Source organism: Penicillium citrinum, assembly GCF_028827155.1.
Source record: "Penicillium citrinum strain IBT 23319 chromosome Unknown utg000004l:1.0-2404223.0:1.0-2405248.0, whole genome shotgun sequence".
Lineage (NCBI taxonomy): Eukaryota > Fungi > Ascomycota > Eurotiomycetes > Eurotiales > Aspergillaceae > Penicillium > Penicillium citrinum.
In genome coordinates, this window is record NW_026622689.1 from 2,181,801 (window position 1) to 2,207,945 (window position 26,145).

Consider the following 26,145-nt stretch of genomic DNA (forward strand, 5'->3'; position numbering starts at 1 on the left):
TAAATAAATGCGAGATGGAGGAGCTCACCAGTGTTTCAGTTAGCGCTTGGGTTGCTGTTAGCGCTTGGGTTGCTGTTAGCGCTTGGGTTGCTGTTAGATCTATGTACAGGTGATTGGGGCTGCAGCGATAGTGACAGAATCAATTCCCCCACTTGCCAGGTTCTCACTGTCTTTTGCTCAATTGCTATCGAAGTTGTGAAAATTCAGGTTGGCTCTTTTGCCATGTCTTCCAATATCATGAAGTCGTCTGGGAAAACCGCCCTGCGGCCAGAAGAATACACCATTGCTTGCATATGTCCCCTCGCGATAGAATCTGCGCCTCTTGAGGCCTTATTGGATCGAACTCATCTGCAAACATTCTGGACTGGGTATAATAGTTATACCCTGGGTGAAATTGGTCCGCATAATGTTGTGGTTGCGACAATGCCCGAGACGGGCAATTATAAAGTTGCATCCGTAGCGGCAAATTTGATGAACGATTTTAAATCGATCGAGTTCGGCCTTCTCATAGGTATCGGAGGTGGCTTACCAAGTGAGGATGACGATATTAGACTTGGAGATATTGTCATAGGTCTACCCGAAAATGATGATTGTGCGGTTGTGCAATTTGACAGAGGAAAAAGCTACCCTGGCGACCAGTTTGAGCGAACAGGATTCTTGAATAACCCCCCAAGAGTAATATTGCGGGCAGTACACCAGCTTCGGGTACGCCATGGTCATGGATCAAGTGCGATATCGATGATTTTGGAGCAAATGATAAAGAAGTTCCCACTGATGATGGACAATGGATATACGTACCCTGGGCGCGCCAGAGATGTCCTGTTTCGCCCAGATTATGCCCATGAGCCTGGACCAACATGTGCGAGATGCGATGAAAGCTATATCGTGAAGAGAGACTCGAGGCCAGACCACCACCCTCGTATTCATTATGGCATTATAGGGTCCTCCAATATGGTTATTAAAGACGGCATGTTGCGCGAGGAATTGAAGCGGCAGCTTCGTCTCCGATGTGTCGATATGGAAGCAGCAGGCGTGGCGGATTTACAATTCTTGACAATAAGAGGCATCTCAGATTATGCTGATTCCCACAAAAACAAAGAATGGCAACCCTATGCTGCTGCGGTAGCAGCGGCATATGCCAGAGATCTACTGAGCATGCTCCCACCTGTTCCCCAGCAAAATGAGAGTGTATCGCAAGCCCGGTCACATTTAGCTGGGCATGGAGGAAAGGAGATTCCAAAGATTGAGATGAAGGCTGAGAAGATATTCCATCAAAGTACATTCAGTTCGTCGGGTCCAATGTATTTCTAGTTATACTCGTGGCTTTCTAATTTCTTGGTTCCATGGGTTTTAAAGCTCCGGAGACTTGGACTATTCTGTCTCCGCTTGCAAATGTGGATCGGGGCGTATGCTCAGTATCGTCATCATTCTCCTCCCTGTACATCATTAAAAAAACGATTTATCTTTTTGGGCAGGACTATTAGTAGCCAAGTATTATCTTCAGAAACCTTCGCTTTTCAGGTCTCAGATCTGCCTATTACTGAACGGTTTTATTATTCATCACAATTTCAGGTCATAGGGAGACAGTTTACTAGTAGTATATATTGAGTGAGTAATCTATATTGCACTGGATGAACTATAACCATACTGATTCGAGTACTCCTATATAGTGATGGATACCTCTACGAAGAATGAAGGGGGACAGGGCAGAACAATCACGGTGTCTGAAATGATGTCTCTACTCTCTGCAAAACCTTTACAAGATGACCTGTCTACGCTGACACAACCTCTCAAAAAGACAAGCTTAGAGGAAGAATATTCTATTATATTTGTTCAAACAGTGGAAGGCGTTGCTGAGCTGTTGGAGGAACTCACTGGCCTGCCTACTGAGCCCCCATCTTTATACATTGACCTCGAGGGCGTCAACCTTTCTCGACATGGCACAATCTCCATTATTCAAATCTTTGTCTATCCAATAAAGCGAACCTTCTTGGTTGATATCCATACCCTTAAAGGCTCGGCGTTTTCTGCTCCCGCATCGAATGGATCAACATTGCACTCAATCCTCGAATCCCCTTCTATTCCCAAAGTCTTTTTCGATGTTCGCAATGATTCCGATGCTCTCTTCAGTCACTATCAGATCACACTGGCTGGCGTCCAAGATATTCAGTCAATGGAGCTCGCCCAACGCTCATTTAATAGGAGATGTGTCAATAATCTGGGAAAATGCATTGAATACGATGCCTCCCTGACACCGGATGAAAGAAAACATTGGAAATCAACGAAAGACACCGGACGAAAGTTGTTTTGCCCAGAGCAGGGAGGTTCATATGATGTGTTCAATATTCGCCCACTATCAGACGAGATTATACAGTATTGTGCACAAGATGTTCAATTCTTGCCTAGATTATGGCATAAGTATGATCGGGCTATGTCTCAGCGATGGAAAGCCAAGGTGGAGGAAGAAGTTCGAAATCGCATCGAACTCTCGAAGAGCAGTAACTATATTCCTGAAGGAAGACACCGGGCTCTAGCACCAAAGGGTTGGGCGTAGTTGTCAGTGAATAATGTAGAGGTCTATTTTGCTTCCAAGTCGTTGCTTATTATTCATTGAATTCGTCTTGTCTCTATACTTCTTTTAAGAGTACGATAATATAGAAACGATAATTTCATGTATGAAATCCTTTTAGATATGATATCTAGTCTAGCATGACGTACGACTGCAATATAAGCATCATAATAGGCATTATTGAAAGCCATGCCCGGTAGTCTGTTGTACAACTGACTAGTAGATATCACGATGACATCGTGGGAATGCATTAAATGAACACTTCTACTAGGATTTCGGGCTAAAACGGCTTGGATACTACATGAGATGCTTGTGTTGCACAAAGAAGTAATTTTACCGAGAATCAACACAAGCTGTGTATATTTAATAAGTTGTCTGTGTAATGACGCCCCGAAAGAAGGCTTGGTATTGACGAAAGCGAAACAATTCGCATGAGTATATGAGTATATGAATAAAAAGGAATAAGACCTTAACTCCAGTCCCAGTCTAGAGAATAAATCTCCAAAATTGCTTTTTCTTTGGGAAACCCCCCCTTACTCGTCACTGAGGTCATCCGAATCGCTGGTGAGAGCACCATCATCGACATCGATCTTCTTCATAACAGCATCACCATTGCGTCCTTTCTTCTCAGCAGCGAGCCACGCTTCCCGTTTCTTGGTCTCACGTTCTTCTTTCCTTGCTTGTCGCAGGACCTTGTCACGTTGCGCTATCTCTTGCTTTTCATGCAGTTCATTGATGTAATCCTGCAGGGCTGCAAGGTCCGAGCGCAATTGCACAACTTCGTTGGCAGTAGCGTGTCGAGCAGTATCATTCACCGCTGCCTTCTTCTTTAGCATGCTCACCTCGGCTTCAAGTTCTGTGACGTGGTTGTCTCGGGCAGACGCATCCTCAGCACTATCCGAAGTAGAGGGTGTTACAGGGACGACACGAGCGATGTCGGTCCCGCCCGATGTCCGAAGAGCAGCCAATTCTGCCAGGCCGTCGTCAATCATTGAATCGGGAAAGGAAGCATGTGTGAGGGCTTCGGTGAAGAGGCTAGGTTTGGCATTACGGGATTGTGAGGGAGTGATGATGTGTGTGTTGAAGACATAATCGGCAGGGACAGCGCCGGGCGCATGCGAAGGATCGGCAAAAGCATTATCATGACGGGGCTTGACGATAGTGTGTATCGTTCTCTTCGGTTCTTTCGTAGTCTGTTGTAGGCCACTTGGTGGCAATGCGACCAAATTGGTTACGGGGTGTGTATAGTCGGCGACCGTTGTCGCGAATTTCCGGCGCGCAATATTCCATGACAGAACCTTTCCGCTATCATGGGCCGATAGTAGGATGGTACCATCGTAGGACAGAGAAACGGCACGGGTCGAACCAGAGTCGGCAGCCGGAGGAAGCCAACGATCCTCCAAAGATACCTGTACCGGCGTTGATTGAGTTGAAGCATCATGAAGGGCATGCTGCACAGTATTACCACGGTAGAAATCTATCGACTGCACACTTCCGTCTTCGTATCCAACGTAGCCAGCCCGATCAACGGGATCTAAAGCTACACATGTCGCGGAAGATGGAAGGAGAAATGTCCGCAGAACACGGCCTGTCTGATATTCCCATGCAATTGCTGTGTTGTCCTTCGCCGTCGAGACAGCGATATTGTGCCGGCCATTGCTATGACCAATAGCGAGAGCCGTTATCGCGGCACGGTGGTTGGAGAATGTGCGGATGGGAGCATTGGACGGTTGGCGATTCTGGCCCAATGCAGGTTTTGAAAATGATATAATGCCTGGCAAGGACCATACATGCACAGTAGCATCGGGTGAGCCAGACAGAATGAAGTTGGAAGTGGGATCGACAACTAGCGAGGTAACAGGCTGAAGGTGAGAGGCTGTGGTAGCAACTTGGCGTCCGGTACAAGTCTAGCATCATACACGAGTTAGATTTTTAGCCGCTGTGACATATCATTCCGACCATCAGATAGAACCAGTCTCATACCTCCCATAAGATCAATCGGCCACCTTCCGTGCCGAGCACCAGGACATCGCCATATTTGGCCCCGGCGACAGCAATGCTGCGAATCCGTTCTGGGAAAGGAACGAGGGCTTCTTGGTTTCCTTTCTCCCGACTGTAAACATGAACAACCGCCTTCTCAGCTTGTGCGGAGAAGATATGTGTCGGGCTTACAGCCAACCCATTGGCCGCAGTAGAGCTCTTCTTGAAAGTGGATCGGAGCTGGGGCGAAGGCTGGAATTCCTGCACGCAAATCCCGACATCCCTCAGCGTGGCGGTCGGAGATTTAGCGGAGAGTAGCGTCGACGCTACAAATGATTCGGAAAGCATGGAGAATGGAGGGTTCGTGCATGAAATATGGGGGAGGGCTAAGTTTCCGAATGCTTCCCAGCCGTCGACTTTTTTTTTTCCTTTCGATGCGATAAGTTCGATTTGGCACGGCGATAAGCATGTTTGCACTGTTTGCACTTGGTCGCTCCGATGGTATCGGACTATCTTCAGAAGGAAAATGTGATGGGTATGAAACTCTGCTTTCTTTTTCTCTCCGAAAAGTCTTACACGATGTCGGTCCTGCGACCTTAATTTTACTCTAATTGCGGGTCTTTGCGATGATAAAAACTCGCATGTATCAATCTACGCGAGTCATTAATTGGATCTGTCAACCCATGAATTCATCGACCATGGAGAGAATCTACGAATGACAGCAAGCATTCCAAATGAATGAAACGGATGATCAGCCTCTGCCAGGAACACGTCACTTCTTCTAGATGAACTCTGTTCTATTATACGTGGATTTGATTCCAAATTGTTTCTACACAATACCAACGGTCGGTCGGGCAGGAATCCAACGCCATGGCGAAGCATTTTATACTCCAGTTTCAGACCACTACCAGGCATGAGCCGGACAATGCAAGGGGTGAGCCCTCTGTTCTTCACCAGGGGTGACGGCGAGACACAACATCCAATGATGCCCCGCTAGCATACACCCTGTTGGCGATCCTGTTGCCCTGTTACAGGGTCTGATTCGCCACGGCAACCCTCTCCCCCTCTGTCCATCCCAATTGTCTCATTCCTAAGCTCCACTTTCCTGCTGGTCCATGACGAGATATAGCGACGGGGGAGGGTCCATCCACGTTGACGGACACCTGCAGGACCCAGATCTAGCATCTAGAACCAATCAACTTTTGTGATTTTGCTCTGATCTCACTCTCAGCGGGAATGCAAGGACGGGGCAAGCTCATTCTCACTATTATTGTCCCTGGCCCGTGCCTTTTCTGAGCTGAGATCATTAGAGTGTTAAAGTGGAAAGGCCTTGAAGGGGTGCCACTCTCAGCATGCCCGGGTTTCTTTACGGCAGGGTTGTGGTACCTGTCAAGGGATACTGTAGTCCCTGGTGACCCTGCCCGCCTGGAATTACCTTGCTAGTGCGATTCACTTTGTATAAGGACATATCGAGCCCCTGCATGGGCGGTTGCTTTTGTTTTGACTGGTAATCTCTCTTTCTCTAACTTGCCGCATCGCAGTCTCATCCAGGTAGCTCTTGTGTGACCAGTCCATTTGCTCTTTAATTTCCAGCGGGTTGGGAATAGGACTGCTTCATATCAAGGCCGCGCCATGGCCGGTATCGACTGTGCTGCTGCCAGGATGGCTGCGAATCCATGTTTCCCGGCTCCCATTCAAACTCATATCAGGAACCAGGATTCTCATTCGTCTGCATTCAGCCACGAAGCTATCCCACTTGGTGAGCCGATCCCGTCGCCACGCCGATGGTCGCCCACGTATCAACCGCGAAGGAGGAGCAAGCAATTTCCGAACTCACTATCATTTGTGCCTGCTCCCGCCATCCCACGATCAGAGCATGAAGTTTCACCATCACTGCCACGTTTCTCCATGGATCGCGGACAAGTCTCTGTTTCTCCCTTTCGTTCAGTTCGCAGAATGAAAGAACCGTTCCAGCTTAAGCTACAACAGTCATCTCCTGTATCAATTTCATCTCCAGTATCTGCAGCATGCGATGGAGCACCGCCATTTGCACCCAAAATGACTAGTTATTCGAGGCCGCCTGTCGGGGGTCACTCGTTACGAACATGGAGATCTGATCAAAATCTGGGGTCATCTAGTATGTCCGCTTTTGGTCTTCTACCAAGTCCCTCGATGACAGAATCCAGGCCCGCAAGCACTGGTCCCGAGTCGTACTTCCGCAAAGACGAAAATTCCCATGAAAACGCTAGTAATGGCCCCTACGAGTTAGAAGCACAGGAAGCATCTGCTTCACAAAAGCCAGTGCAACCAGCAGTGGTGGAACAGCAACCTGAACCAGCAGAGGCGCGGAAACCGGTATATCACTCTCATCGCTCTCGGCAAAAGAGTCCAATTGATCCGCGAATGGGCGATGTAACGGGTGTTCAAGAAGCACATTCAACTTTCATGCGGCAGTGCGAGAATGATGATTTAGAGTCGACGACCACTGAGTCTCAGCAACCGCCTGTTCCTTTTACATCACCTGCATCCGATTTTGATGACCCTGCATCTGTTCCGGACAGGTCCCCGAAACAACGTTCACGAACCGGAACTGTCTCAAGCGAAACAGGTTGGATACCAAACAACTTTTCGTATTGCAAGACATGGCTCCAAGGCGTGCCGCTTGAATCTCCGAATGGTATTCAAGATAAAGTTCCCCAGGTTTCGAACAGGAGAAAATTTCAGATCGTTGAGAAAGACCCACCAATGCCTTCTCTAGATGCTATCCCCGGAGCAAAAGCTCTCCAAGGACCTGTTGTAAGTTTTGACTCGTCCAACCGCAAGTTACTCTGCTAACCATTCCTATAGCAACTCGCCGTTGCAAGCAGACCGAAATTAGTCGAGATTCGACAATCATCGCCGTCTGTGGCGCCTTCTCCATCGTTGGCCCCATCTCCAGCGCCGCCTCCAGTACCACCACATACTGTGCCAATGACTCCAGATCAGATCCAAGAGGAAGTTTCGGCATTCAGTCCAGATACACCTCTGGACAATCCTCTTGATTCATCAGATTCCGGTTATGGCACTCGAGAATCTGGTTATTCTCTCGACAGTTTTCCGGATAGCAAGGACGACGATACATATACCGATCCAGGATCATTAACATCAGACAGTGTCACATCCACCGTTGTTTGTGAAAGGCCGGATTCCGCGCAGGGAGAGCGCGATCCTTCACCTCAGCCTGAGATCAGATCAGGTAGCGTTAGTCCACAGGCATCGCCAACTCCACCAGCTGTCGCCTCGCCAGGGAGGACTTCTAACAAGTCGGAGAAGGAAGACTTGGACAAGCAAGGCTCTTGGCATCACGAGTGGACTATAGATGACCACGAATGGACCCTCGAGGAACTCGAGCACTCCATAAAGGACTCTCCTCGGCATATGTTACGTCTCACATCACCCGTCATCGTATTCCTACGGAAGAGCGATGAAAAAGCCCTCTTGCGGCCATTTCGAACCATTTTTCCAGACATTTCAGAGCATCTTTTGGATTGTCTCTGTGCTGCACTCATTACTCGCAACTATCTCCTCTCTCTCGCCACACTTCACCGTCGCAAACCTTCGTTATCTGTCCGAAGCGACCTCTACGCAATGGACTCTATCCCAGCAAAAGCCTGTAGCACCTTGGGTATCCAATTACCTGGGTCACCCCGTCGCGTAAAAGAACGCCTCATCGGTTCTCGCAGCAGTGATCTCCGTCAACATGTTGAAAACTTCATTGATAATTTGTTGTTCGACATTTGCGGCCGGTGCGATAACACACTGAAATCTGCTGTCGAAGTCCTGGCGCAGGTTCTCGAAACAAAGGCTTCCTAATCCCTTCCCTTCTACATTTCCTTACTCACACTCACCATCATTATTCTCCTCTATATTTCCTTCCTTGTTCTAGTCACTGGCATTGAGATTTTATTTGGCCTCATTCTTTCTTTTCAGTTATGATTCCCCTTCGATTGATTCAACCTTCTCACATCTCACTCATTTGTCGGTGTTTTCTGGTCTCATTTGGTGTTATATTCATACCCGGGCATTGCGATTCTCTCTTTTGAAATGGTTTTCTTTTTTTCATGTCTTTGCTCTTTTCATACATGCCATACTACCTGTACAACTAGATTTACTAGCATATTAGTGCATAATCATAATAGCAATCCGCTATCCAATTTCCAAAAGTCTTTCAACGTTCTATATTCTATTTAATCCAATTTCTTCTCCAACCCAACTTTCCAGCTCTCTCCGTTTTATCTTTCTACCCCTTATACAAGTACTTGTATTTGATAGTCGGTAAACCCTAATCGGCTTGCCACTCCGAAAATCCGCGGAACAACGTCGTCCCGGATCACGCATGCTTAGTCATGACGCTTTCCCGCGGGATTCGATCGACTATCTTTCTCTGCGCCATTACGTTTGGATCTCTTCAAGCTCAACAAACTTCCCCCCTCCTTTCATACACAATGGCAGTCTCAACACGGAGTTTGCGGCATATGACCGCTGTGAGAGCTGCTGTCTCTCCATCGTACACATTCACCACGATCGGCCACCGCTCCTACGCCACTACGGATTCCTCATCCGCCACCAACACACCAGCGGGAACCACCCGGCGACCAGCAACTACCTTCCGGGATAAGCTGAATGCCGGACCCTCGTTTGCTGATTTCGTTTCTGGGGATAAGGAAGAACCCCTCGATCCCTCTGAAGCTTATGCCCTGAAGAAAGCTATGGTCGGACCGGCCGGCCGCAAGAAGGAAATGACCCGATTGCCCGAGTGGTTGAAGACACCGATTCCGGATTCCAAGAATTACCAGCGATTGAAGAAAGATCTGCGCGGATTGAACTTACACACTGTCTGTGAGGAGGCTCGGTGCCCCAATATCTCGGATTGCTGGGGTGGTAATGATAAGTCGGCTGCGACTGCAACTATCATGTTGATGGGAGACACATGTACGCGTGGATGTCGTTTCTGCAGTGTTAAGACCAATCGGGCGCCACCTCCCTTGGATCCGCATGAGCCGGAGAATACCTCTGAGGCTATCTCGCGCTGGGGTCTGGGATATGTCGTTTTGACGAGTGTTGATCGAGATGATCTGGTGGATGGGGGTGCTCGCCACTTTGCCGAGACAGTCATCAAAATCAAGCAGAAGGCTCCGAATATCTTGGTCGAGTGTCTGACTGGTGATTACCGAGGTGATCTTGAAATGGCTAAGCTGGTAGCTCGATCTGGATTGGATGTCTATGCGCACAATGTCGAGACCGTCGAAGCCCTTACCCCGTACGTTCGTGATCGCCGTGCGACTTTCCAGCAGTCAATTCGCGTTCTCAAGGCTGCTAAGGAGGCTCGTCCGGACCTTATTACTAAGACTTCTCTTATGCTTGGTCTTGGTGAGACTGACGAGCAGCTTTGGGATGCCCTTCGTCAGCTCCGAGCTGTGAACGTTGACGTTGTCACATTTGGTCAGTACATGCGTCCTACCAAGCGACACATGGCTGTGGAGGAGTATGTTACCCCAGACCGTTTTGAGGCTTGGCGCCAGCGGGCCCTTGACATGGGTTTCCTATACTGTGCATCGGGTCCCCTGGTCCGCAGCAGTTATAAGGCCGGAGAGGCCTTCATTGAAAATGTGCTCAAGAAGCGCCGTGCCGGAGCTACAGCTACAGAGGGCACAGTCGATCAAACCGTTGTCGCGGCTGATCAAGCGACGCATTAAAATCTCCTGCTGAAATCCAAATAAACAAATTATAATAAGCATGGGGAATAAATAGACCATATATCGAGACGGTCTGCTTGTTCTTTTTTCTTCTTTCGTTGTTCATTCGGTTTGGCGCCGATTGCATTTTTGGTTGGGTTGGGTTGGTGTTTCTTGTTCATCTTCAACATTTCAACACGACAGTGTCTGTGTACCATCAACGGTTTCTGCTGTATATTCGAGGAATCCACTTCCTTTTCGTTCTCAGGAAAGAATCTATAATATAACAGCATCTTTTCATCTAACACTCGTGCTGGGTAAACTTCATCATATTGCCTACGTTTCAGCTTTGGGCTCTATGCAGTATAGAATGTCCGTACAACTACGCCTCAGATCCCACAAGTAGACCATCACCCATCTTTGAAGAATCAGTTGTCAGGTTGGACTATATACCCGAATCCGCCACGAACTCCTACTCTTACCCTGGGGTCTCGTGCTGTTGAAAATCACATATAACTCCGCGTGTCGAATAAAGAAATGCATGTCGGCCTGCCTCGCCATGAATTGTTGTACCGGCATAAATGGCATAGATGCATCGATCAAATGGATATCTTTGCCCTGTGGTGGGCCTAACGGTTAATGAATGTGCATTTGCAATTTCGTGGGACCGTAACAAGAATGTTGAAGGTCCCTTGTACATGGTCTTTAGCGCTGGCCTGAAAGCTCCATGGCGTCTTCGCTATCCAGACCGAGCAGATAGAGGATATCGACAAGGCTCTCTCCGTTAAGTCGGGTGGGTGCCTCAAGTTGTACCTTGGACTTGGCGCGCCAGGCGACTCCAAGGCCAGCAGCATGAAGCATGAGGAGATCGTTTGCGCCATCACCGACAGTCATTGTCTGAGAGATAGGAATGTTATTCTCAGCTGCGATAGACTTGAGGAGAGTGCGCTTCTGGGCTGCATCGATGATGGGCTTGGACTCGACCAATTTTCCGGTGAGTGTCTGGGTAGCAGTATCGATTTCAAGCTGAGTGTCATTTAGTAATTTTGCCGCACTGTGTAGGCTAAATTGAGGACTTACGTGGTTAGCAACGGCATAGTCGAGACCAAGCTCGCCCGCAAGCCACTCAGCAAGAGGTTGGAATCCTCCACTGAGAACCGCCATCTTATAGCCCAAAGCCTTCAAGGAGCGACATAGCTCACGAGCGCCCTTGGAGATGGTTAAGACCGACTTGAGCTTCTCGAAGACATCAGCCGGAACACCCTTCAGTAAGCTAACACGCTCCTTCAATGAAGCCGCGAAGTCCAGCTCGCCGTTCATCGCGCGTTCGGTAATTTCCTGGTATTAATTAGCGTTGTTATCCAAGATGTTGAAAGTACGCGGCAGCCCACCGAAACCTCTTTCTCCACCCCGATGAATTTGGCAATTTCATCGATCACCTCATTCTCGATCAGAGTGCTGTCCATGTCAAAGACTGCCAGACGCTTATGTCTACGGAAGACACTCTCTTCTTGAAGAACGACCTCGACATTCCACTCTCGCTCAAAGCGCCAAATGCTCTCGTGTTTGCGCAGATCCTCAAACGAGAGATATTCGGGGTCAGGCGGCGGGGAAAATGTGACCTCTACGACACGGGGTTGCTCCTCACGATCTAAGCATCGGTGTGAGGTATTTGTGCGCTGGTAAGGAGTCGGAAGAGAGTCGAGAATTTGAAGGAAATTGGTCAAGCACAGCTGTGATACATAAGGTCCATAAAGGTGGTCCAAAGGTTCGGGCTCTGGCGCAGGTGGCTCGCGAGGAATCTTCTCTAGGTCGTCCGTGGGAGCTGACCCTTCCGGGACACGAGGTGAAGGGAGCTTCTGGTCGCCGACGAGATGAGACGAGGCATCAGGGTGGATATGAGGGTGAACTGGGTTGCCAGATTTATAGAAGATGGTTGCTACGATGCGCGGGGTACCATGGGGCATCTGAGCCGCCTGGTGGTTAAAGATGCTGTGAATGACGCCGCTATCGTGTACACGCTCGGGGTCGGGCTTGATTGGGTTGGACAGAGTTGACAAGCTCTCGTCAAGCTGAGCGCCTAGCACCTCGCCGATGTTGGCGCTGATCGGGGCTGGAGGCTTATATTGCTGGTGGTCCTGAAGGAACGAACTGCTGCGCATTTGGCCCAGCGAAGGGCGCTGGGGTGAGCTGTTAGAATCGGCCATGAGTTGTAGACAAAAGCGATGATATCCAGAACAATCACAAACAAAACAACTTCACGAAAGCCCCGCCATAAAAAAAAAAACGCCGATCAGCACGTGGGAGGGGTCACGTGGGGTATCGAAGATCATGACTAATTAGCCTCAAAAGATAGAATCTACAAAGTAGTGAAGTCAATGGGTGTTTGGAGTGAATGGTCAAAGAGTGGTCCTGTTGTAATCACAAATTTAATTATCTGTGGAGCATGAGCATATCGTTTAATAAGTGCTTTTGATGTTGAATTGGCCGGCGATTCTATAGCGCCTCTAGATCTTTTGAGCCTCCAGGAAATAGGGAACGCTGATATATACCCTAATTTAGCTCCATCAGCGGCTCAGAAATCTTTCCGAGACTTATTCCAAAGTTGCTATTGCTGAAACGTAAGGGAATCATTTGTGATTGTTTCTCAAGGAATACTGATTGCTGCACATAATTGATACTACAGTATATACATGGACCTGAAGATTGTATCAGCCGGCTGATTCTTCACGCTAAGTAAAATCAATAGTAAAGATTACATATACTACAATAACTACTATAGCAATCTGCGTATCTTTATCTAACCCACAAAAATTGACTCAATCATCTCGACATGCTTTGAATATGTACTGTGTACAAGTGGGATTCTGCCAAGCGGTGAGATTTCTATCTGCCTCAGGCTTTAAACTCACATCAATGCCGGCAGAGCTCTCCGCCACTCCACCATGACATACTTGATTGATCACACAATGCGATCCCTGGAAGAGAGCTTTCTTGATCGGGTAACCCTCAAGTTTTGAACTTGAATCTTCTAGCAGATGATGACCCGCTAACATCATCGATTAGGCACGTCAAGGGTTGGCATTCTTGATCAATTCCCCCGGATGAATTGGTCAGCAGTGGGGTTTTAGAAATACGAACCCCGAGATGAGACGATATCCGCATAAAGACCGATGGATTTATCAGCCCTAAACCACGATCAGGCTAGCTTGGAAGGCCATGCAAGATAATCGTCAATAGTGTGTCTCAGGATGTGACTGCGATGGAGACTTGGAATGTCCACTGTCCCACTGCTTGTTTCCTTTTACAGTGGAAAATGTACTATACGGAGATCCACAAGAACCAACCGTGCAAGAATTGCGTGATTCCCCCGGAAGATGACAGAAACGAATTTTTCAGCAAGTCACCCCTTTTCGGAAGGCGGTAACTTGCAATGTCGTGATTGCAAATTGTGGGCAGAATGCACGGCAATGGCGGGATCGGATGGGATGCCAGGCACGAACATCCGAAGTGATGTCGTGATTGCTCAGGTGTGCCTGTGCCCTTATATTCTTGCCCCCATTGTCATCTTGTTTCTCTCCAGCTTCTCTCATCCAAGGGTATAGCAACTACTTTACCCCATCTTTCCTCGTTTTATTCTTATTCTTGCCTGTATACACTTCTATACTTCGTTCAGCTATCCTACTACACATTCATACTTCCCGCCACAATGCCTGCCAAAACACCTCTTGGTTACCCCTCTGATCTCGAAGGCATTGATGCCAGAGACAACTCTACCGAGTCTGGATACGTCAGTGGTAGTTCCTCTGAGGAATATATTCCAGAGATTGTCTTTACCAAGCCTCATCTTCAATTCTTGAACCGTCAACTACAGTTCTTAGAACCTCAAGGTATGTATCATTTCTTCTTCTCACGTCCTTTTTGAGACCTGTGAAGCCCACCTTACCCCTCCCCCCCTCTTTATCATACATCGATCTGACTCAATACCTTATAGATATCTTGAAATGGTGCATTACATCACTCCCTCACCTCTTCCAGACCACTGCCTTTGGTCTCACGGGTCTGGTCACCTTGGACATGTTGTCCAAGCTGGAGGTGCCTCGCCCTCAGATGGTTGATCTGATCTTCCTCGACACTCTTTACCACTTCAAGGAGACTTTGGATCTGGTTGAACGCATCCGCAAGCGTTACCCCAACAACAACGTGCATGTCTACAAGCCCGCTGGCTCTGAGACTACTGCCGAATTCGAGGCCAAGTATGGTTCCCGTCTTTGGGAAACTGATGACCAACTTTACGACTGGGTTGCCAAGGTCGAGCCTGCCCAGCGGGCTTACCGTGAGATGAACGTACACGCCGTCCTTACTGGCCGTCGTCGTAGCCAGGGTGGCAAGCGTGGTGACCTTGATGTCATCGAAGTCGACGAGGCTGGTCTCATCAAGATCAACCCCTTGGCCAACTGGTCCTTCGACCAGGTCAAGCAGTATGTCAAGGAACATAATGTTCCCTACAATGAGCTGCTTGACCGTGGCTACAAGAGTGTTGGAGACTGGCACTCCACCCAGCCCGTTGCCGACAACGAGGACGAGCGTTCCGGTCGCTGGAAGGGCCAGCAAAAGTCCGAGTGCGGCATCCACAACCCTCGCTCCAAGTACGCCCAGTATCTGATGGAGATGGAACGCAAGCGTCAGGAAGAGGCTCTCACTCAGGCTTTGCAGACACAGCTTACACCTGCTGCCCAGTGATCTCTCGTTCCTTTTCCTTTGCCTTTCCCATTGCATACCCTCGGCGTTTAATCTTGGATGATACCTTTTGTTCTTTCAGCGGCCCAGCCTTGTATTTATGATGATCATTTGTTTGATGTTTCGGGAATCACATTTTCCCTCAAAAAGTACAGTGAATATCCACTGCACATTAACATACCAACCTCCCATTTATTGTTTTATCTCCTTTTGTTTTAGGGAGTTGAGCTCCGTCTTCGGAGTCTCTAGTGGGGTTGGAACGATAATGACCTTTGCATGATAGACCTAAATAGCATAACATGATGCATTTATTCTCAATCACTCTCTTTCTCCTTTCAAACTTATAAGACAATGTAGTTCTCGGAAATCCCTGCTTCAAAAACACACTTCGTCTCGTGGCTGTCATTTTCCTATCCAACTTTCCGCGTCCTCCGATCAAGGAGCCGATCACGTGCGCTGCCAACCCTAAAGGGGATCACTCCGTGTACTTGAGGTGACTAGTTACTCTGTCTCGGAAAGCATTCGGAGAGAATGGCATAAATAAATATTTCTGAAGCTTCTTCTTATAGGATAGGTGTACTTCTTTCTTATTTTAGAATAGAAGGTAATCAGTATCACCCATGACAAACACTATAACGACACCGAAGCTATTGCTCAAATAAGCAGTATGCTCGTGTGACGTGATCCCGTTGATCGGCGATGATCTGCCTTACTTTCAGGCAGACCGTAACTGCAAGGTTTGCATTCTTTCAATCTAACACAGCGTGCTCCTTTCGTACAGGCTGCGGCATATTCCGGAGACAAGCTTTTGCGCAAGTCAGACATTGTCACCGGAATTCGAATCGGATATGATTAGCCACTGGTGATTGTTCATGTGACATAATTGTAGATAAGTCAGATTGGAGAACTTCTTATAAGGGTTTTTAACTACCGCAGATTAGGAGTTAGTTTCAACAGGCTCCCATATCAACTGGTTATCACAAGTAGGAACTATCAGTGCACCACTACTAGTCAGTATCTTGGCCAAGCAGTAAGGGTCTGCTATGCAACTTTGAAATGGCGATGAAGATATCCTCTGAGATGGCTCTGGTTGGAAGAGTCTCCATGTACCGGTCTACGGATACCAAATCATCCCAGTCAATCTGAAGACTCCAAATCCACTATTTGCTGGGGCGTACTTTGCCAAATCAATGTCCGTATGCTTGGTCTCCTTAAACCCTAGCTTGACGTAAAAATCATGAGCCGGCGCCTCTGCGCACAACGCAAAAGGAATATTGTCATCCTTTGCCTTGTCGAACCCAATTTGAACAAGTTTGGCCCCGATGCCATGTCCCTGGAGTGAGGGCTTTACACAGATATAGACCAGGTCTATCTTCTCTGTTAGCATTTTATGGTATCCGTCGCATTGAACCTGTTGGCTTCTACTCACCGAAGTGGTCTGTGCCTTCGACCTCTTTCTCGATTTTTGCAGATGCAGCCATCACTTCCGCAAATAGCAAAGGATTGAGTCCCTCTGGTGTACCTTGGCTTGATATTTCTCTAATCTCATATTGAGGTGGCTTTTGTGAGGGTCGTTTGCGAGCTAAGACAAAATACCCGACAATTTCCTTTGAATTTTTATCAACCGCTTTGAAGCCTTCAGTATCAGGATCTTTGAATCCAGATCTAACGGCATTCGTGTACATTTTTGTTTGAACAGGATCATTTGGCCAGTCTTCGAATAGAAGGCGGTTGATAGTGAGGCGCAGCTTTGCAGCGTGGATGAATTCGGCAAGGAAAGGGAGATCAGCCTCCATGACTGGTAAAATCGAGTAGTTTGACGCTGCCATGGCGTTTGGTTTTTTCGATCCTGCAGAACAATTGAATTTCGATCTTAGAGAAGGATATATCAAAGGACATCAGAAGCTTAAATAATAATCTCAAGCTCCGAAAATGCTGCTGACTAGTAGAAACGCTACAATTCTTAGGCAGAAACATCTTGTCGATCTTATACCAGATACGCGGCCCCTCTTGCAAAGGGTTTCGTGATTATATAGAAGATTTTTCGTACCACTGATGACGAATACTTGATATAGCTGACAGGCTGCAGCTTACCAAGCTGTTTTACAAGCTTTGGTATCCATCTACATTGCAACGGCGGCATTCGTTTTCAAGGTTGCGCATTGTCCCATTGCTCTTCGTGCGCAGAAGAAAGAAAACAAGGGAAGAAAAGTAAAAAAAAAAAAGACACCGCTGTTGGATTATATATATATATATATATATATACTACCAGTCAATGGTGAAAGACAAAACGCCAATTTGCCAGAAGATTATTCTGTCTACTGCTAGCTTGGTATGGTGCCCCAGTCAGTTATTTCACTGCCTGCTATCTTCTCACAGTCTTTCCAAAGAGAGATAATGCATTCAACAGCTTGAAAAGGATGTTATTAGTCCATGAGATAGTCAGCGCCAGCTTTAGTACCTGTAAGTGATCGGCGTTGCCTTTCAATAGGTATTGAAAGGCATGAGGAAATCTGTATAATACTTGGGTCTATAGTAAGACGCGGGGGCTGCTACTAGTCGGAGTACATTACGACTGATTCGAAATGCTTATAATGTGTATCTTACTAGCTATCAGTTACCGCTAGAAATAGTCCGAGTAAGATATCGAGAACTCTGAGGCTGTCTCTTTCTAAGAATATATGTCTTGAGCTCTCACAAAACTTATGTTTGGAAGTGATAACTCGCTCTTCTGTCGTCACAAACAAAACTGGTTCACACGTCATTTCTTTACGAAGATTTATTCTCCTTCTTGAGGTCAGTTGTTAGGGTATATCTATAATGTATCACGGTTTGTGTAATGGTTGTGGCTGAAATATCATTGGTAGTGAATGGTGTTTCAGTGATATTCGCCATCGTACCACGTTGAGCATAGCATTTCACAGTTCGAACTCGATAAGAACATTTTTAATGCAAGAAATAGCCAAACTTGGCCATGGGATATTTTGTTCAGGCTCTAGAGGGGGCTGATGTTACCTATCCTATAGGTATAATATGTGTGGCCAAATGATAAACATAGCTTTAACCTTAACCTAAGATCAATCAATCCCAAACAAGCTCAAAATCCCTGTATAAAAGATGTAGAACTTTCTAAGAATATTTGTACTATATCTTTGAAAGTTCCAAAATGATATCATAGTACTGGGCATTCACTCAAGCAACAAGACTCAATTTCAACTCCCTTCGTTATAGACATGCAGTGAAAAGGTGGCAAATGAATATTTGTGTATATTGTTTGTTATGCAAACGAAAAAAAAAAGCAATTTCTTTAGAAACAGGCAGAAGTTCTGCCTAAAGTAGAAATTTCAAAGAGTGAATTGTTTCGTGGAATTTTCCTCGAGGCAACCAAAACTTGAAAACAACCGGAGACTTCCTCGTTTGGCTATATAAAACTATCTCAGACATCATCCAAACCCTTCCTTTCCACCACAACCACTCTCCACCTTTCGCTTTGACTTGTTCTCTTGCACAAATTATTATTTGAAGCATTTGAAAAACCATGCCTTATCTCACAGGGTCAGATGAGCCCAAGCCAGATGATCTGCTTATCTCAGTTTCTGGTCCTCCTCCTCCTTATTTGCAACATCCTACGGAGCCTTCGCAATCCCCACATGAACGGGAGTCCCATTCTCCTGCCTACCCTTCTTGGACTGGACTGATTCAATATCCTGAGAGTTTTACGAGATCGCCAGGCCAGAGAGAGCTGCCAGATCCCCGTCGCACAGCCCATCGGCATGGTCATTCGAAGAGAAGCCATAGCTTCCACCCACAGCTGTGCGGTACTGATGATCCTCTTTATTTACGGCCAGGTTGTCTATGGGATATACCTGGCAGTCCGCAGGTAGATTACACACCCTTCTATGTTCACGAGCAATCGCGCCTAGGCACAAAGGCTGGACGACAAAGTGATAGCGTCTCGTCGGATTATCAACCGGCCTCTTCACCTGATAGTTCTGGTTCTTTGACGGAATACACCACTGACGATTTCTCCGATTACGAAGATGATCTAGAAGAGACAGAACTCGTAGGCTCGTCTCCCGCATTCACAGATCAATCTGATGCAGATCAAAACATCAAGTGCGAGTTTGCCGAGATCTGTCAGATGGGCGCTGATGGTGAAAAGACTCACTACAGAAAGATTATCTCACATATCTTTGGCCGAAACAAATCTGCAACAAAGGTCTTCCCGGAAGAAGTTTGGGTACACTACTGTCGCAAACACTACCAGCGTGCCCGCTACCGAGCCGGTGAGTGGCCATTCACCCAGTGTAATCTTCTGGAGGAGTCTCTGGTTCGCATGGAGAAGTGGGGTGGTGTTGAAAGTTTCCAGCTTATACTTCGTCGACGAGAGCAGGAACGCATCCATCATACAGACGATCAGGACAACAACGATGCTAACCCCGGCCAGGCATCACATGCTTCAGCCCGATCTTCATCCAAGTCGACGTCCTCTGGAAAATCTCGTCAAGCTGGTCGTCGTAACCCGCGTGCTGTGATTGCTCCTGTTCCAGACTGGCTCCGTGAACGAACTGGTAGTGGATTAAACTTCGAGGATATCGGGGATATCATACGTGAGATCCGTCAATATCTGAAAGAACGTCGAGGAGTTGAGACAAAAGAGCCTGGTAAGGTGGATTTGCCCTCCAAGGCGAAGAAAGGCCATCGAGCTTCCAGCAAACGTCCCCCTACACGCACACCAATCAGTTCGATCCGGTTCCCTGATATTGAGATCATTCCGACTTTTAGGAAATGGGCTCTGGAGGACTATGAGAGACGGTACAAGCTGAGGAAACAGGAGGATAAGAAAGGCAAGGGGAAGGAGATTGAGAAAAAGAAACCCTCTCCCAATGTCTCGGGTGGTAGATCCAACACAGGATTCACTACCCGTGCCCGTTCTTCACGCCGGGTGATGCGCGACATCTCGAGATCTCCGAGCGTGGCGGATATCGGAAGGAGCCAAAAAGCTCGTCAGTCCGTGGGTCGGATCAATTCTCGAGGTGCAGTCAAGAAACCTCTCAAGAGATCCTCGAAGTAAACCGAGATTGTATGTTTGGAGTGGTCGTGTCGGAGGAGTGAGAAAGATTGATCAGCTGAATCTTTTGTAACGAGTATGTGCCATTTACTTTGCTAGTCTAGTCTATGAGAAATAAAAATTCTTTGCTTTAAAGTAGCCTCGGACTTACAATACTCAATGTAGACGAAGATAGATGAACAAGTGCTAGCAGCAGTAGAATAATATTGAAGTTTGATTTTATTCAAGTGCCAATATAATACTTATTTCCGACAAAGACGAAAACTCCATTTCATGTGCAAAATCAACCAAAACCCACGCTTGCTGGAGAAGGACACCAAATGCAATGAGATCCAATATATAGACACGCCGCCACATTGCAAAATAAAAAGTGAAGCAGCATTAACAAGATTAAAATATGAATATATTGGAGTTTTGTCTGATCGTCAATCCTTATTGACCAGAAGACAGACATATCAAAGACTACGCGGCAACCGCAAGCTGAGCCACGAGATCTGAGGCCACATCAAGGAAAGGATAGGGACTAGTCACCTCTTTCTCCTTGTTCTTGATACGCTTGCTGATAGGGTGCCACTCGGTTTCACCTTGGGCACGGATGACATTCTGATAACCATCACACTTGAAGTCGACCATGTAGTTGTTTTCCTCCAGCTGATACAATTGAATATCGACAAAGACCCAGACACCATGAGAGATGCTTGGGAGTCCCTTATTTTGAGTAGCCGATGATGGTGCAGACGGCACACTGTTCTCGGGTGTAAGAGATTTATACTCCTTATCTTCGGTGGGTACGGAAATTCCAGAGATACCGAAGCGGCGGCGGAGTTCCTCAAGATCGCTGCGGCTATTATAAACGCTGGTAGATGCGCCAGGTGCCTTGACACCTTCTTTCAACAGTCGAGCGCGAATGAACCAAGGATCTTTGGGAATATAGTAATCTGAAGGAAGATCAGGGTATTTGCTTTGTAGGGGTTTTGGTTTATCGGGGGAGGGCGTCGCATCAGGTCCAATGTTCGTGCCTATGAGGAGTTAGAGAAAAGTTGTTCAAGAAAATCCCGGGCAAACTGGTGCAGGACATACCTGATTCAGCGGGTTGAATATCCCACACTCCACCCTGAGCAGCAATAGCCCGGTATAGATACAACATAGCCTCGTAAGGCTGGTTTCGTGATCGGATGCCGAATTGCCACTTGCGAGACCTCTTAGGCTGCTGTGTAATCGGTTGACCGCTTGGAGGCTCGAGTCTCAACTTCTCTAAATCAATAATACTGCGTGAATGAGGCTTCAAGGCCCGGGCAGTCGCAGCTTGCTCCTCGGCAGACAATTCTCTGTGTTCACCAAGGCCTTGTTCATGAAGGGCGGCCACCTGTCGACGTTCTTGAAGTACCCTCACCCGTTCTTTCTGTTCCCGGTCACGTTGCTCCATGAGTTGGTCATGAACGTAGGGCAAGCTGGTCGGCAAAATTCGAACGTGGCTCAGTCGTGGCTGATCGAAGTCTTCGGCTTCGGCTGCCTGTGCCTCTCGACGCGCAACACTTGGGGTGCGAGCAACAGCCGGTTGCACTTGCGGTTGGGCTTGAGGTCGAGGAGGAGGGGCGCGATCCGCTGGTGAGGGAGCCGGTGAATTTTGCGCCGGCACATTTTGAGCCATCAGATTATCTTCAGTTGGAGCTATTGAAAGTTAGTGGTATAAACTTCAGACCCAAGGATTTTTGACGCCGATACTCACAATTAGTCTGCATCATCTCGTTCTCCACCACTATAGAAAATGCATCTTTGATCGCACTGGGCTCTGGGTGACGTAACGCGTCCTCTATATCTTCCCGGCCATATCCCATGCTTCTCTCCAGCTTTGTGACAGCGATTCTGTGAATCTTGTGTTGAACCGGAAGAGGTTTGCCTGGAGCCAACTTGCGAGAATCAATTGCCTTGTTGGGATCCACGCCTGTAGCAATGAACTCCTCTGGTGGAGGCTCAAGGTATTTTGGAAGATTCTTGGTGAACCAAGAGTCTCTGCGAATTTCTTCAATAGTGATACGATGGACGGGATGGACTTGAAGCATCGACCGGATCAGGCGAGCTGCTCCAGGCGAGATGTAGCTTGGGACATGGAAATTGCCCGCTGCAATCTTCTTGAACAGAGCAGGAATGTAGTCATCGTCGAATGGCAATCGGCCCACTAAAAGTACGTAGAGGATCACACCACAGCTCCAAACATCCACCTCAGGGCCAGCGTATAGCTTGCCAGAAATGACCTCCGGGGCAGCATAGTTGGGACTACCACAACTCGTCTTCAAAAAATTTCCGTCTGTCATAATGTTACTCAATCCGAAATCCGCAATCTTCACGTTCTTCTGGCTATCGATCAAGAGGTTTTCGGGCTTCAGGTCACGATGAACGATTTTGTGTCGGTGGCAGTATTCAACGGCGCAGATGATCTGCTGGAAGAATTTCCGTGCTTCATCATCGTTACATTTTCCCTTTCGTACAAGGTAGTCGAACAATTCTCGCTCGGCATATTCAAGAACCATCACAATGTCCGTCTTGGTCGCAATCACAGTATATCTAGAAACGCGAGGCGTGGTATGTTAGTCATTTTGCGGGTCTCACGGGAAGGAGGGGCAGTGTTTGCTGAGCATTTGATAGGTAATTCATACAGTTTGATGATGTGAGGATGCCGGAGCAATTGAAGGTATTGAATCTCTCGTTCTACCCGTCCCACCATATCGCGAGAAAGTAGCTTGCGGCGAGAAATTATCTTGAGGGCAACTTGACGGCCACTTGGTTGGTGAATAGCCAGCTTCACCTTACCAAATGACCCTTCACCGAGAATCTTAACCGTCTGGTACTGATCGAGGCGCTGCATGTCCCTCGTGGTAGCGGGTGATTGAGTGGCAGCCGCATCACTCCGGCCGGTCGGACGAGACGGTGGCATAGCCATGGCGGAAGGATTGGGACCAGTAGTTTTACTGGTAGTGGCACGTTCACGAGGACGATCGGGGTCAGCAGAAGGGGGGAGAGGAATGGAAAGATCCTCCTCATCGAAAGCGGCGGCCATAATGGAAGGACAACGTGACGTGATTGATTTTCTGGTTCCAGCGGTCTGGGGCGGGCAGCTGAACTTGTGCCGTGGGTTATTTTTTTTTCTCTGCTGTACTTATTTTTTTTCCTGTTCACTTGTCCTCAACGCATCGCCAATCAGTCGGTCTCGAACCTCTCAGGGCTCTCCACAGTAGAGCCTAAGGTGGAGATGAGAAAAGCTGAACAGCTGTTTGTGCAGATGGTATGTTTGGGCGGGGTAAACTAGTTGGGAAGAAGGATTGAACTTGGAACTTGTACAGGGTGTCCGGAGGGTTAAATGAATGGAATAGAACTGTAGAAGGAGGACAAGAGGTGAAGTTGTAGGATGAGGCAGTCGAATAAAAAGAGAATAAGGAAAAGTGGGCAAAAGAAGGAGAGGGGAAGAAGGGAAGAAGGGAAGAGAGATCACGATGTCTCTAGAAGATCCCCCCCCCCAAATCTGCCCTAAAATGAATACCGGTCGCTCGAGCACTATGAACACACATAGTTTGTATAGCCCACCTTGGCAATTAAAATCATATGTATATCAAAAAAAATATATATCTCAATATTATTATTATTATTATTATTATTGCTCATCGCGACGCTATGTATTACTCTAGACGCATACTAAATTAGATGAAAAGGACGGCTTGCCGAGATAAGCCCCCCCCGGTCTATACTAGATCCACCTCGGCTAAACGAGAGTCGATATAATTAGTAGTCAAATACTACATCGAGAAGTTAAAAATTGACAGGATATTTTACTGCAAAAATCATCTAATGGTCGCTCTAGTCATTATAAATGTGGACTTTTATTTCTACTATGCAACTTTGTACAATGATCAATGGCCCGCCATGTACACCGACGAAGCAAATCCCAGACACCTATCCAAACTCCTAGCCCTTTTGAGATGAGATCATAATGAAGAACACAATGAAATCAGGCCTTGAGCATATCCAGCATACCCTTAGTCTGGTATGCATGCTGGGCCATCTCCACTTCATCGCGTACCCGTAAATGCAATCGCTCGATGAGCTTATCAATCTGCGCAGATTGTCCAAGATTGCCAGAGTAGATATCCAATAAGTTCATGGCAATCTCCACGCTGAGATCAACCAGGCGTGGTTCACGGATATGCTTATGAACCCATTGCAAAACTGGCTTGAGAGTCACTTCATCACGGTTTCGGAGAGAAGCACGCAGGGCCGAGCGATGACGGAGGTTGGTGAGAAGTGTCAATTGTGCAGTCTTGTCGGTTGACGAAAGGACTTGATCCAGCGCGACAGCGTACCGTCCCTTGCGGAGATCGTTTTCCCATGGCTGCTCCTTCTTCCGTCGCTTGCGTTCCTGGCCTTCGATTACAATATCCACTCCTTCGCCAATGAAATCCCGTCCGCGTAGTCGCTTCTCCCAGCCAGATCCACGTTGCTTGTTTTTCTTCGCAACTTGGCGGTCGTGCTCTTCCAGCTTGCCTTCAAGCAGGGCTTGCATCTCCTTCTGGCGCTCTCGCTCCTTGACCTTTTGCTGGCCAGACAGCCGGGTCTTGACTGAAAGAAGACCAGATTGCATACCTACGGCAATATGCTTGTCTTCATATGCCACTCCGGAAGTAATAACATTGAGAGAAAGGATAGGTGATGGGTATTTAGAGCCCGAAACCGCATTCCATCCTGTAGTTTCAAAAACCTTCATGTGACCATCCAGCGAACCACTGAGCAGACGCTCACCATTAGAAGCTAAAGCGAGCGATGTGACAGTCTTTTGGTGATTTTGGATCATGTGAAGGGGTCTTCCGGCAACGATATCCAGTACGGCAATTTTGTTGTCAGCAGCGGCCAGGACTTGTGTTCCAGACGGCATAGGCAGGACCTCTTCAATCGGGGCACCCATCTTGAATGTCATGGCAGCGCGACCCTCAACACGGGGATCCCAAATCCGGACGGTACGATCGTATGAACCAGACACCAGTAAACCTGAGGAAGCCATGGAGCCAGGCATGAAAGCACCAGCGCGGGCGTAATCGGTGTGACCGACAAAGGTGCGAACGCTATTCTCTGCAGGCAAATCCCACAGTCGAACTGTTCTATCATCACTGGCAGTGAAAACCGAGGTCGGGTCGCTGGGCGAAAACTTGCTCACCCACACGGGCTGTTTGTGATCTTTCCATGTCTTCAGAATTGCGCGGGAATTAACGTCGAACACTTGTACCGAGCCAGTATCGTCACCTGTCACTAGGACACGACCGTCCGGACGAACGTCTGTGCCACGGACTGTATCATCGAAGCGAGTGATAGTGCGCAGGAGCTTTCGAGTACGAATGGAGTAGATTTGGACTCGTGCGCCTGTCGTGACGGTGAAGATGTCGGGAGGTTGTGTCAAGGAGGGGAATGCGGCGGCAGACGCAGGAGCCGACGGCTGTGTGATCAAGTTGACCGGTCCATTGGCCGGCGAGGGAATCAGAAGCGGATTCTTGAAGGTGCGCCAGTATTGCTGCTCAGGCGTGAGGCGGGTAGAGGGCAGCGAGGCGAGCTTCACCTGCTGCAAGGGCAGGACGGTCGCCGCCATGGAGGGTGATCTGAGGTGAAGCGCCTGGTCGAATTAGGCCTAGGGGCTATTGATTGAAGGGTAAGAAGCTGAAACCCTGTAGCTCACAGAGACGTCTTGACAAAGTTGGAGGATCTTTTTTCTGCCGATCAAAAAAGTTCGGGCTTCCTAATGAGGAATAGCGCCCAAAGTTATTGATGCCTGAATAATGGCACAAAGACACCTAAATAGTAAGGTGTCAAGGGAATTAAGGCAGCCAATCTGTACAGATCAAAAAATCCAACCAGGTAAAGCAACATGTATGATTTGCAGCTTGCATCAATGTATCCCGCCGAAGCTATACTAAAAGATCATTTTCCAGAGTCGATCGATTTTATTATCTACACTTCAACAACAGCCTGACTTACCAAGACATGTTTCCTAGTTCTTGACAACCCAAGACTGACTTTATCTGATAATCTCC

General features: G+C 47.7%; 11 protein-coding genes across 11 annotated transcripts; 6 read left to right on the top strand and 5 right to left on the bottom strand.

The window, feature by feature from the left end:
- Positions 1 to 222: 222 nt before the first annotated feature.
- N7469_005774 (uncharacterized protein) lies at positions 223 to 1,311 on the top strand (the record flags this gene model as incomplete). The annotated part of the gene is made up of 1 exon (XM_056644694.1): positions 223 to 1,311. The coding sequence occupies one exon, from the start codon at positions 223 to 225 to the stop codon at positions 1,309 to 1,311; it is 1,089 nt and encodes a 362-aa protein (XP_056501508.1).
- Positions 1,312 to 1,732: 421 nt separating this feature from the next.
- On the top strand, positions 1,733 to 2,554 carry N7469_005775 (uncharacterized protein; the record flags this gene model as incomplete). The annotated part of the gene is made up of 1 exon (XM_056644695.1): positions 1,733 to 2,554. The coding sequence occupies one exon, from the start codon at positions 1,733 to 1,735 to the stop codon at positions 2,552 to 2,554; it is 822 nt and encodes a 273-aa protein (XP_056501509.1).
- A 548-nt stretch (positions 2,555 to 3,102) lies between these two features.
- On the bottom strand, positions 3,103 to 4,897 carry N7469_005776 (putative ribosomal assembly complex component Ipi3; the record flags this gene model as incomplete). Its single annotated transcript, XM_056644696.1, has 2 exons — positions 3,103 to 4,476; positions 4,553 to 4,897. The coding sequence occupies 2 exons, from the start codon at positions 4,895 to 4,897 to the stop codon at positions 3,103 to 3,105; spliced, it is 1,719 nt and encodes a 572-aa protein (XP_056501510.1).
- A 1,284-nt stretch (positions 4,898 to 6,181) lies between these two features.
- On the top strand, positions 6,182 to 8,401 carry N7469_005777 (uncharacterized protein; the record flags this gene model as incomplete). The annotated part of the gene is made up of 2 exons (XM_056644697.1): positions 6,182 to 7,345; positions 7,397 to 8,401. 2 exons carry the CDS (start codon positions 6,182 to 6,184, stop codon positions 8,399 to 8,401), a joined length of 2,169 nt encoding a protein of 722 aa, XP_056501511.1.
- Positions 8,402 to 9,033: 632 nt separating this feature from the next.
- On the top strand, positions 9,034 to 10,284 carry N7469_005778 (lipoate synthase; the record flags this gene model as incomplete). Its single annotated transcript, XM_056644698.1, has 1 exon — positions 9,034 to 10,284. The coding sequence occupies one exon, from the start codon at positions 9,034 to 9,036 to the stop codon at positions 10,282 to 10,284; it is 1,251 nt and encodes a 416-aa protein (XP_056501512.1).
- Positions 10,285 to 10,968: 684 nt separating this feature from the next.
- N7469_005779 (phosphoserine phosphatase SerB) lies at positions 10,969 to 12,470 on the bottom strand (the record flags this gene model as incomplete). The annotated part of the gene is made up of 3 exons (XM_056644699.1): positions 10,969 to 11,289; positions 11,344 to 11,601; positions 11,655 to 12,470. The coding sequence occupies 3 exons, from the start codon at positions 12,468 to 12,470 to the stop codon at positions 10,969 to 10,971; spliced, it is 1,395 nt and encodes a 464-aa protein (XP_056501513.1).
- A 1,502-nt stretch (positions 12,471 to 13,972) lies between these two features.
- Positions 13,973 to 15,006, top strand: met16 (phosphoadenylyl-sulfate reductase (thioredoxin); the record flags this gene model as incomplete). Its single annotated transcript, XM_056644700.1, has 2 exons — positions 13,973 to 14,153; positions 14,258 to 15,006. 2 exons carry the CDS (start codon positions 13,973 to 13,975, stop codon positions 15,004 to 15,006), a joined length of 930 nt encoding a protein of 309 aa, XP_056501514.1.
- Positions 15,007 to 16,117: 1,111 nt separating this feature from the next.
- On the bottom strand, positions 16,118 to 16,832 carry N7469_005781 (GNAT family N-acetyltransferase; the record flags this gene model as incomplete). Its single annotated transcript, XM_056644701.1, has 2 exons — positions 16,118 to 16,371; positions 16,433 to 16,832. The coding sequence occupies 2 exons, from the start codon at positions 16,830 to 16,832 to the stop codon at positions 16,118 to 16,120; spliced, it is 654 nt and encodes a 217-aa protein (XP_056501515.1).
- Positions 16,833 to 18,541: 1,709 nt separating this feature from the next.
- N7469_005782 (putative pathogenicity factor) lies at positions 18,542 to 20,077 on the top strand (the record flags this gene model as incomplete). Its single annotated transcript, XM_056644702.1, has 1 exon — positions 18,542 to 20,077. One exon carries the CDS (start codon positions 18,542 to 18,544, stop codon positions 20,075 to 20,077), a length of 1,536 nt encoding a protein of 511 aa, XP_056501516.1.
- Positions 20,078 to 20,536: 459 nt separating this feature from the next.
- On the bottom strand, positions 20,537 to 23,132 carry N7469_005783 (SNF1 family serine/threonine-protein kinase; the record flags this gene model as incomplete). Its single annotated transcript, XM_056644703.1, has 4 exons — positions 20,537 to 21,093; positions 21,155 to 21,745; positions 21,804 to 22,639; positions 22,732 to 23,132. 4 exons carry the CDS (start codon positions 23,130 to 23,132, stop codon positions 20,537 to 20,539), a joined length of 2,385 nt encoding a protein of 794 aa, XP_056501517.1.
- Positions 23,133 to 24,077: 945 nt separating this feature from the next.
- N7469_005784 (snoRNA-binding rRNA-processing protein UTP15) lies at positions 24,078 to 25,703 on the bottom strand (the record flags this gene model as incomplete). The annotated part of the gene is made up of 1 exon (XM_056644704.1): positions 24,078 to 25,703. The coding sequence occupies one exon, from the start codon at positions 25,701 to 25,703 to the stop codon at positions 24,078 to 24,080; it is 1,626 nt and encodes a 541-aa protein (XP_056501518.1).
- Between the last annotated feature and the right edge of the window lie 442 nt (positions 25,704 to 26,145).